Here is an 11,851-nt window from a genome sequence, read left to right as displayed (position 1 = left end):
TGGCACGGGCTGGCCTGGATGCAAGAGGACATAATCGGTCTAGACATGATGCTAGTGTGGAGCAGAGTGTATTAGTGGCACTGTTCGAATCAAGTGCAGTGAGTTTGCGAGATGGAGGAAGAGAGTCTGAAACAATGGTGGATAGTCTATTGGGTGAGAGAGATCGTAGGTTTCTGCGAAAGGTAACCAGTGTTGGAGTGTGTGGCGGCTCAGGAGTAATGTGGATGTTGAGAGACAGAAGGAAATGATCAGATATTTGTAGTGGAGTTACTATTGTTTGATCAGTGAAGCAGTGTCGTGTGTAAATAAGGTCTAGCTGATTACCTGATTTGTGGGTAGCAGAAGTAGGTGCTCTTTTTAGGTCAAAAGAGGCAAGCAGAGTCTGAAAGTCTGCAGCTTGCGGTTTGTCAACGTAAATGTTGAAGTCACCTAGCACCAATAAGGGAGTGGCAAAATTAGAAAAAGATGAGAGAAGAACATCCAGTTCATCTAGGAAGTGACCTAATTTACCTGGTGGGCGGTAGATGACAACCACATTTATGTAGAAGGGGTGGATAATGGTGACTGCATGGAATTCAAAGGAGCTGATTGTTGGCAGGGACGGTATCAGAGTAAATTTCCATTCTTTGGAAATTTACGATACGATTTAAATAATCTAATGAACTGTTTCCACTCACATCTTTTCAAAAGTTCTCACTTAGCTGATGATTGATTATAAATCTTATTTGGCATGCTGTCCCAGGAGAGAGCCCTGGGCTCATAAGATCCTTGAACCCGCGGTTCTTTGCAAGGCGAGAGGGGAGCTTGAGCTCAGGTAGATCTCGAGAACCCTGCTGTAGTAGCTAATAAACAGATAGTAATTGCTCTTAAGAGATAACCACCTACTAGAAGCATGTCTATGGCGCCAATTTTGATTAGTCAATTACTTTAATGTTTTGGGAGAAAACCAGCGAAGCATGGGGAGAATGCGTAAACTACACACAGAAACGTCGGCTGGCTTAATAAGGACTACAACCAGTGACGTTCTTCTTGTGAGGCAACAGTGCTAACCACTGGGCCACCGTGCCACCCATCTAGGAAAGGAGGAGAAGTAGGGGTGGAAGGGGGGATTCTGTAAAACGAATCTGGCTGTTATATGGAGCTTAAGGTATTTATAGTGGCTTAGGAATTGTCTGATTGGTGAATCGTAAATTGAAATTGGGACAGGCCGCAAACAATCATAAGCACATGATCCTCTAGAAATTAGTTCATAAATAAACTTCACTTTGTGGAATGGCACCATCAGTGGCATTAAAAAATGTTTTTAAAAATGTATTTTGTTGGCATGGAAGAACAACAGTCAAGGTCAGGAGTTTTGTTTATTACGACATAATATTTCAATAAATCTTTCAACAAATCATATGGTTAAACACCATAACATTTGGAATATATGACATGTCGCTGACATAGAACCATTCTGTGTTGCTTTTTAAAACATTAAACAAAAATGAAAATGTATTTATTAAATTCTGTTGAACACAAAAGAAGATATCTTGAAGAATGTTGGAAACCTGACTTCCATAGTATTTTTTTCCTATTATGTCAATGACTACCAGATTCAAAAATAATTCAAAATATCCTCTTCATCCCAAGTACTTAATTTGGACAACTTTGAGGGTGATTTTCTCCATATTGTATTTTGAACTCTCAGATTTCACATTTTCAAGTAGCTATTCCTCTTCCTAATATTGTCCAATCCTAACAAACCATACATCAGTGGAAAGTAAGTTTATTTATTCAGTTTCAAGTGATTTATAAATCTCAATTGCAGAATATTGACCCTCATGACTTGTTTGTGGTTTAGAGTTACAAATAAGCTTTGCATTGATTTGTGGGTTTTTAGGATGGCATAATATTCAGCTGAGATGGAACTGTTTGAAATTCCAGTGTTCAAATCAAAATTTTGGGAAATTCACCTTTTAATGTTGTTCAAGTTAAGTTCTCTGTCATGCATATCACTAATCAAAAATTTATCTTAGGTTTAATTATCAAAGGAGATTAATAAAATGCTTTCCTTGAACATGGTTTCTAATTAATATTCTAATGATGTTTGTAGGAATTCCTACAAATACCTGTACTTAAGACTAAAACATGCCATTTTGTCTAGTTCTGAACTATTGCTGTTGCTCAAGCTAAATTAGTAATTCAGACAATCAGTTGCTGCTTTTTTAAATACTGTACAGCAGAACTAGTGTAACCTTCCTGAGGAGAATGATTTTAAGTGAGAAAAAAGTAAAACAGAGACAATCATTTGATTTTGTAGATCTTTCAAAAATATGTTGGTGTTACGGAAATGTGTATTTATCCTATTGGTAAACACCATAACATTTGGAATTTAAGAAATGTCCCTTGGAACTATTCTGAGATCCTTTTAATATAACATTTAAAGGTGTAGTTAATCCAAAAATGAAAATGTATTTGCTAAACTCTGTTGAACACAAAAGAAGATATCTTGAAGAATGTTGGAAACCTGACTTACCAGTTTCTAAAATGTTTCAAAATATTCTCTTTTGTGTTCTTAAGCAAAATTAAACATGGGTTTGGAACCAGGAATGGTGATGAGTGTGTTTTCATTTTTGGATAAACTATCCCTTTAATATTGGTAACTATTCATTGTCATTTATGACTTTTATTTATATATTTTTTTGGTCTGAAAAACATCATTTATACAACATTTAAACAACACGGTTAATAAATGATTTCTTAAAGGGGTGGTTCCTTCAAAATATAAACATTCTGTCATTATTTACTTAACCTTGACTTATTTCAAATTGTTAACCATTAATTAGCATGTTTTTTGTTTATATATATATATATATATATATATATATATATATATATATATATATATATATATATATATATATATATATATATATATATATGTGTGTAAATGGTTATTTGTTTTCAACATTTTTCAAAACATCTTCTTTTGTGTTCAACATAACAAGAAAGAACAATCAAGACATTATTTTTGGGTGAAGGATTGTTTTAAAGCATTATCTTTCTTTTTCATTCTCATTATCTATCATCCTTGATTTGTCCTTGTTATTTATAGAAGCCAACAAGCGTTGGGCTTTAAAGTTCCAGAATGTGTCTGATGTAAGGGGGGTCTGAATGTGTGCTCTGAATGCAATGTGTGTAACTCAATACTGATCCGTGTGCAATTTAGATTTTGGACACTGTCAGCTGCACAGAACAGATGCTTTCCTTTTAGCTCAACTAAATCTGAACAACAACCTTGGGGTTTGGAAGAGTTATAGAGGTGCATTTAGCTGTTATTTATGTTGCAGATGCTGATTTAGATGCGCTGGTGGGGTCAGTGATTATTGGCTATTAGCACCGGCTGCTCTTTTGTCCACCCACAAGCCAGATCTGAGCCGTATCTCAGTGTCCAGCCATACATACACAAACAAACACAAAGAGCTTTCCGTGTGGGCACAAACACATTCAATGCATTAATTCACTTAGATGGAATGAATAACACCCACACACAGCCATGTCCACCCATGTCTTTTAGGAGCCAACAAATGAGTGAATCACACCCCAAGGGACGATCAAAACACTGTGGTAAAATCAAACCCTCAAGTGACACATCATTTAAATCCCAAAAGATGAGGGTGGATGTTCACACTGTTGTTTAATGGGCAGGTGAGATGAAAAAATAAAGTAGTATACATGTATTTTCATAGATGTATACCACTATCTGACAAAGGTCCTGTTGTCGATCTCAGTTGTTAGATCAACAAATAATAACTTGACTTATAGTAGATCATTTGGAAAAGTGGGAGAAGGCAGATTTTTCCGATAAATCATCTGTTGAACTGCATCCTAACCATCACAGATACTGCAGAAGACTTTTTGGAACCCACATGGATCCAAGATTCTTACAGAAATCAGTCAAGTTTGGGGAAGAAAGGTTTGGGGTTACATTCTGTATGGGGCCGTTTGAGAGATCTGCAGAGTAGATGGCAACATCAACAGCCTGAGGTGTCTGGACTTTTGTGCTGCCCATTACATTATAAACCCCAGAAGAAGGCAAATCTTCAGCAGGATAGCGCTCCTTCTCATACTTCAGCCTCCACATTAAAGTTCCTTAAAGCAAAAAAGGTCAAGATTCTCCAGGATTGGCCAGGCCACTCACCAGACATGAACATTATTAAGCGTGTCTGGGGTAAGATGAAGGAGGAGGCATTAAAGATGAATCCAAAGAATCTTGATGAACCCTGGGAGTCCTGTAAGAACTCTTTCTTTGCCATTCCAGATGACTTTATTAAAAAGTCATTTGAGTCATTGCAGAAATGTATGGATGCAGTCGTGTAGCAAAGTTTTAGATATCAATATGTGGCCTGTGACAAAATCATAAGGTTAAACTTTTATGTTGCATATGTATATTTTTAAGGCAATAACCAAAAATACATGATATTAAAATGATTGATTTTTTTCTTGAATACCATTTGGATATTAAGTAAAGATTATGTTTCATGAAGATATTTTGTAATACACAAAATAATAATATGATATCCTAAGTACTTAATTTGGACAACTTTAAAAGGTGATTTTCTCCATATATTTTTTTTTAAATCTCAGATTACACATTTTCAAATAGTTGTTCCTCCCAATATTGTCCAATCCTACACGCTCAGAAATAAAGCTATGTGAGCTGTCACTGGGGTGGTTCCTTTTCGAAAGATACAAATTTGTACCATAAAGGTCCATATTAATCCCTCAAGGGTACATAGTACTTAAAGTGTTCCTCTTAAAATTTTCAGGTATAATGAAAATTACTTTTAAGGTACCAGTATGGACCCTTTAAGTACAAATGTGTACCTTTAGAAAAGGTACCACCCGAGTGACAGCTCTTGTACCTTTATTTCAGAGAGTGTAACACACATCAGGGAAAAGTAAGTTTATTTATTCAGTTTTCAGATAATTTACCCTATGACTTTGTTGTGGTCCAGAGTTACAAATAAGCTATCCCTCGATGTGTGGTTTATTAGGAAAGAACAATATTCAGCCGAGATGGAACTATTTAAAACCTGGATTTGAAGGTTCAAAAAATCAACATTTTGGGACAATCACCTTTTCAGATTGACCAAATGAAGTTATTAGCAATTCATATCACTAATCAAAAATTACTCTTTGGTATATAATAATGGATGAAATTAATAAAATGATTTAATTAAACATGGGTTTTAATGATTATACTATTTTTTTTTGACATAAAAGAAAAGAAAATCTCAAATCTCGAAAAAAAAATCAAATTTGATCTATAGACTATTCCTACAAATATACCCATGACTGGTATTGTGATTGAGTAAAAACATGAATTATTGTCTAGTTCTAAACTATTGCTGTTGCTCAGGCTAAATTATAGTTCCAGTTGGGGTTTTTTAATGCTGTCCAGCAGAACCTGAGGAGGAGGATTTTTAAGTAGAAAGAAAAGTAAAACAGAGACAATCATTCAAAAATATGTTTGTGGTGTTAGACAAATGTATTAGGTTATGTTTTTGTATGCTTCACAGTACGTTAATTGCATTACAAAGTAATAGTCATTTTTCTTCCTTCAGGCTCATTCTTGTAAGAGATTAGTCTGACATGCTCATTACTGCAAGACGTCTTCAGAGACCATGAGTCTTGAGGTCTTAAATGTGGATAAGTGGATAGATTTTATTTTACAAGTAATTTTATTTTCAGTTATGCATGTTATATGGTTATTTGTACTCTTTCTTCTGAAATGTTTTAATTGTTTATTGTTCCTTAAAACACACACACACACACACACACACACACACACACACACATATATATATATATATATATATATATATATATATATATATATATATATATATATATATATATATATATATATATATATATATATATGGACCCTTTAACTGATTTTAAATCATTATTTTTAAATGGGAAAACAGTCTATATAAGTAGTGCATCTTATACTAAGCATTCTTTTTAGACTACAAACCTCAAACGGAGATATTTTGTTCATATTGAAATTGTGTTTTTATTTCAGATAATTCATCCAAATTGTAAATTTGCTGTTAATTTACACCCCCTCATGCCTTTCAAAATGTAGGGTTCCTGCAGAGGCTAAACATTATCCCTTCACGGGAGCCACAAGTTTGAAAACTGTTTTGCTTGTTATTTGTTTGACTCTCAGAGTCATCTATTACCATTTTCCAAACCATTAAGGACCACAGCTTCTGCTAAAAACCTTCTTTGATGTCCGTTAAATGCAAAAGAAAAAAACACCCAAATCTTGGAAAGCCTGAGGGGGAGTAAACGAAAGGAATAGTTCATCAAACAATGAAAAATCTGTCATCATTTACTCTTCATTTGTTCACATTTTTTGTTCCGTTAAGCAAAAAAAAAAAAAAGAAGACATTTTAAGGAATGTTTGAAACTATTCACACACATTGTAAAACTATGTGACTAACTAAGTGAATGGTTACAGATTTCCAACATTCTTAAAAATAACTTCTTTTGTATTCAACAGATAACAAATCATCAAACTGGTTTGGTAAAGGTGAAGGGTGAGTAAATGATCACAGATTTAAATTTTTGGATAAACTATTCCTTTAACAGCTAATTACATTTTTAGCTGAGTTATGCTTCAAAATAGTAGATTGGTTGTTGAGCTGAGGTCAACTAAAGATAGATAGATAGATAGATAGATAGATAGATAGATAGATAGATAGATAGATAGATAGATAGATAGATAGATAGATAGATAGATAGATGGATGGATGGATGGATGGATGGATGGATGGATGGATGGATGGATGGATGGATGGATGGATGGATGGATGGATGGATGGATGGATGGATGGATGGACAAGCACGCGTTTACATAGACCTATTATTGATTTCGGTTTCTAAGCATCAAAGTAAACTGTTCGTAATTATAAGTAAATCCCTCTAGTTGTTGCATTTTTGGGCACGTTGGTTTTTGGACACCGTGGCTGTCTCACCGAGTAAAGGGATGAAGGAGTCACTCTGAGAGGCGCTCACAGCTGCACTGTCCCACATCGAGCTGCTGTCAACTGAAGCCGCTCTTCTCTCAGCCTCCGGACACTCCTGCGCCTCCTCCCTCGCGCGTAACGCCATGAGCTCAATCTCGTGCTTGGCTGCGGTCTCGAGCACGCGCTGTTTACTGTACACGATGACGAAGTTGTTGATAATCGGGTGGATCGGCAACGCGATGGCTATCACGCCACACAAGAAACTGACCGCTGCGTTACATCTGCCCAGCGTGGTTTTAGGATAGATGTCTCCATATCCCACAGTAGTCATAGTAATAATGGCCCACCAGAAGGACTGCGGGATGCTGGTGAACATGGTCTCTGGGTGGCTCTGCTCCATCGTGTAACCCAGCGCGGAGAACAGAAAAATCCCCACACTCATATACATGAGCAGCAGACCCAGCTCTTTCAGGCTGCTTTTGAGCGCGAACGTTAACGTTTGTAGACCTGACGAGTGGCGCGCGAGTTTGAAGATGCGCGCGATACGCATGATGCGCAGAGCCTGCACCGCCTGTTGCACATTGGCGAGCTCCATCATAGCAGTGCCCAAATGCGTAAGAATCAGCACTACATAAAAAGGCATGATGGCGAGGAAGTCGATTATGTTCAGGAAGGAAAACACAAAGTGCAATTTGCTTGAAGAGGACGCGAGGCGCAAAACGTATTCCACTGTGAACCAGATGATGCAGGCCGTCTCGATGGCCTCGAGGGTCGGGTGCTCCGTGAGGTGACCCTCATCATCTTGCACCTGCAGCTCCGGAATGGTGCCAACGCACATGACCACAGAGGACAGCAGGATGAACACGAACGACACCACCGCGATCACGCGCGCTGCGACAGAGGACTCCGGTTTCTCCATGAGCTTCCACAGGAAGGTCTGGCACCTCTGGCTTCTGCTGACCCTCGCATCATCATCATCATCATCATCCTCCAGGTCATCCAGGATGGTCTTGACTTTCTCTGCTATTTCCGCCAGCTCGGTTTCCACCTCATTTAAACTACATCTGCAGCATTCATCCAGATAGTCCTCGTCGATTCCCCAGTAGTCCATCTCTTTCATGAAGCACATGGGACAGATTCCTCGTTTCATGTGAATCTCTCCGTAGTAGTACAGCTCTAGGATGCATTTAAATGCCTTTGGGTCTCTGTCGAAGTAAAACTCCCGTTTTAAGTCGTCGTAGTCATCGCAGAGCCCGGAGAGATCTTCTGCGGAATCAGAGACTCGGTTCAGCAGCTCCGCCAAACGCGTCTCGGGATATCGGTTCAGCACGTCCCCGTAGAGAGTGTGCTTGACACCTCCGATATTCACAGAAATCTCCGTCTCCTCGCTCGCTTCTGAGCCGTTACAATCCGCGTAACGAGTCCTCGGGAACTCCCACATGTCATCTGATAGCTGCAATTCAGAGTTTCACAAAAAAGCAAAAGAACAGCTTTCATATTGAGGATCATAACTCGGTTGTAAAAAGTCTATGAATAGTAGTTTAATATTGAGGGAAATTGGTTTAGACATTCACTAGGTGAATTTCAGAGAATCAGTTTTACATAGGTTATTTAATAACCAGGCCCCTAGCCAGAAAGGGGTAACTTTCTCAATAAGTGGAGCTTTTTACAGTTATTCTGCTCAATTTCTATTCAAGTATAATGATCAAATACTACAGTTTAGTGACATCTTTAGCACTAATCTTTGCTGCATTAAAACTTGTCATAATATTTGACCACAAAGTGTTTATTTAAAAATGTGCATTTAGGCTGCAAGTTATTACAATTTTATGAATAATGGTTTGAGAGTAGAATATTGAAATAAAAATGTAAAATAAAGTAGTAAGAATAAATTATGAACTGGCCAGCTCATTTCCTCAGTCAGAATGTGTAATTTTGAATTATTATTATACCTTTTTATTTTAATAACTACAGGCAATTACAACATAAAAATACAAACAGATAGAAGTATAGTACATACAATACAAATATTACTTTTTTGCAACAACGTGGCAAATTTAAAGAAATATGGCAGTTTTTAAGAAATATAATAAAGCAGAAGAAAGACAATGAGAAAAAAATAAGAAACAATAAATAAATAAGAAAGGGCACATACAAATTATACAAATTAATGCAGAATATTAAATAAAGCACATGTTTTCTAAGTTTTCATTGTTTTCTTGTTGTGAGACTCTGTGATGTTTTTTAAGTACAGATCTAATTCTCGTTTAAAAAACAAAATTTTGCTTACATTGACTATATTTACATTTAAGTACAAAAAAAACTTCCAATAAATAAAATGAGGTTTATACAAAAAGTTAAATTAAGAGATTGTTTTTCTTCAATATTAAACCCAAATTAATCTGTCAATAGCTTAAAGAAAAATCCCCACAAACCTTTTGGACAATTAGAATTAAAATTTTTATTTGTCTTAAAGCCTTCCTTTATCGGTTATTTTCACAATTCATGATGGCATACTGTCAGAAATGGGACCAATAGGGGCCCTATTAGCCTAATAGCTCATAGAGGGGCCAATTTCTGGACTTTGTCAGAGGGGGTGGGTCTTTCGAAGCAACCGTATCCCCCTGGCTACTTGCCCCATTTGACATTTGAAAAATAGCCTAAGCCTTTATTTTCTACCTTGAAAACGAGCCTTATTATATGACATGCTATTATAATTGTTTAATTTAAAATAAATAAATAATTTGTATTTTAATTGTAAACGTACTGTTATGACTAAATTAAGGATAAAAACTAATGTTAAACTATAGAATGAAATAGGTTAATCTTTAATCTGAAATGTCAGAAATGAATATATGAACATTATATTTCATGCAGAGCGTCAGATATGATCAAACTTACTTGTATTTAGAGAACTGTAAAGAAAGTCTCGGACTTCTTGACTTCAGCTGCAGGATGTCCGTGTTGAGAGCAGAATAAATCCGAAAGCGTGCAAAATGTATGCTTCCCTTAATGATTCCATATTTATGTTAATTTATCTTACTTAATTTAAATCGCAACGTCTTGTTGTTGCGTTAATAAAAATAGCGCTAAAGATTATTATTGAAGCAAAGTACCATTTTAGCTGAGATAAAACCTGCTTATATTTGGGTCAAACTGTACAGAAAGTCTAAAAAGCTTCAGTTGCATGATGTCCGATTGAGAGAAGAATAAACCCGACAGTAAAAGAGGAGCAGAAATAAGGAGAGAGAGAGAGAGAGAGAGAGAGAGAGAGAGAGAGAGAGAGAGAGTGTGTGTGTGTGCCGGAACGGGCGTGATGATGGGAGGGGGACAACTCATAATTTATGTTTGCAGATTGAAGGACCAGGAACAGGCTGCAACTCACAGAGTCGTAAAACCTAAACTCTTGAAGAGATTAAATTGATAGGGGCACATTTTAAAAAAATGGACCTTCGATTTTATGGCACTTACACATTGTTCAACTTTTTATGCTCGTACTTTTTATATTATTTCAAGGGTAATGTTTCCAGTGAAAAATATATTTATTTGGTCAAACACTGCTAATATGAATAAAGTAGAAATAGCCGTCACACAAGGATTGGTGATGCAGACAGCACCTCAAAGAACTTATTTGCCCCTGACGCCAATTAATGTTGAAATGTCTCCCTCTAGAGATGAATAGTGGACAGCAAGATGTGGCACCTGATTAAACCGAAATTATTAGATAGAACTGGGACAAGAAGACTTTCGTTAGCAACTAACTCTTGCTTTCTTTTTTAATCTGCATTACCCCATAGGAAAAGACGACTGAAAAGTATAGTCTTTAAACAGCACCTTGGACTGATCACTTAAAATAAAATGAATAAAACAATTAAAAAATAATGATATCAAACACTTTTAATCATTTAACAGTCTTTATCTTAGAACGATTTCAACAAGCTCAAAAAGAAAACAAACAGTCTGATGAGAGTGCCTTGCTTTTCAAAATTTTATATAACTATTTCCAAATTTTTATGTGTTAAAAAACTTTAAAGTTATCGTTCACACAAAATGTCCACTTTCAGTTACTGGAGTTTCTTTCTTCTGTTGTATACAAAAAGATGTGGAAAACTGGTAACCATTGTCTAACATAGTATTCTTTTCCTAGTATGTACAGTGCGCAGCACATACGAGCACACTCCCCCATATTCTATAGGATGCTTTACAATATTATATTTGTGCATATACATTAGTTTAATCAGTACTGAAGCCAAATCTGGAGCTTGTCTAACAAAATAACTAACAATAATGGTTCAAAAATGATTAGCCCAAATTTATATTCTAGGGAAAAATATTAAACAAAAATGTAAAAAAAATACCAAAAATCAAGAGAAGCAAACAAAAAAAAATTGTTGAAATGCAATTTTTTTTTTTTTGCAATATTTAGCATGATTAAAATGGTATTATCTTTCCATTTTGAAGCATGTTCTGTGACTATAATATTATTTTAATAAATATATCTATTTAATATATATATATATATTTTGTTCAAATAGACAAAAATAATACCTAATAAAATAATATTCACTGAGAAATGGAGAAAAATATTCATTTTCAAAATGGGGTGTAGTCATTTAAGCTGAGCACTGTATGTCAGTAGGAACAGACCAGCATTTTTCAAAATATTTTCTTTTGTTTTTAACAGAAAGAAGAAATTAACAAAGATTTGAAACAACTTCAATGTGAGTAAATGGTGAGTAATTAAAAAAAATTTCATTCAATTAATTATTTGAAATGATTTTTTGCTCTAAAGGCTTACTCTCTGAAATATATCATGCACATGCAGGACT

General features: G+C 35.6%; 2 protein-coding genes across 3 annotated transcripts in view; one reads left to right on the top strand and one right to left on the bottom strand.

Moving 5' to 3' along the window:
* LOC137488592 (rho-associated protein kinase 2-like) overlaps positions 1–5,283 on the top strand; it is a 21,953-nt gene extending 16,670 nt beyond the window's left edge. The window contains exon 7 of the mRNA XM_073933900.1: positions 3,884–5,283. Within this exon, the coding sequence (XP_073790001.1) occupies positions 3,884–3,991 (108 nt within the window). The 3' untranslated portion in view covers positions 3,992–5,283. The remainder of the gene's footprint in view (positions 1–3,883) is intronic.
* Positions 5,284–6,039: 756 nt separating this feature from the next.
* Positions 6,040–10,233, bottom strand: kcnf1a (potassium voltage-gated channel, subfamily F, member 1a). Of its 2 annotated transcripts, XM_021468440.3 has the most exons (2): positions 9,924–10,233; positions 6,040–8,475 (listed from the first exon to the last, which is right to left on the bottom strand). In XM_021468440.3, exon 2 carries the CDS (start codon positions 8,461–8,463, stop codon positions 6,979–6,981), a length of 1,485 nt encoding a protein of 494 aa, XP_021324115.1. In that variant the 5' UTR covers positions 8,464–8,475; positions 9,924–10,233; the 3' UTR covers positions 6,040–6,978. The 2 variants fall into 2 exon arrangements, with proteins under 2 accessions (XP_021324115.1, NP_001076280.1); NM_001082811.1 differs by lacking the exon at positions 9,924–10,233 and having other exon boundaries at positions 6,979–8,463.
* Between the last annotated feature and the right edge of the window lie 1,618 nt (positions 10,234–11,851).

The sequence above is a fragment of the Danio rerio genome, chromosome 20, assembly GCF_049306965.1.
Source record: "Danio rerio strain Tuebingen ecotype United States chromosome 20, GRCz12tu, whole genome shotgun sequence".
NCBI lineage: Eukaryota > Metazoa > Chordata > Actinopteri > Cypriniformes > Danionidae > Danio > Danio rerio.
Note: the sequence above shows the minus strand (reverse complement) of the source record. Positions and strands in the feature narration are given on the sequence as shown.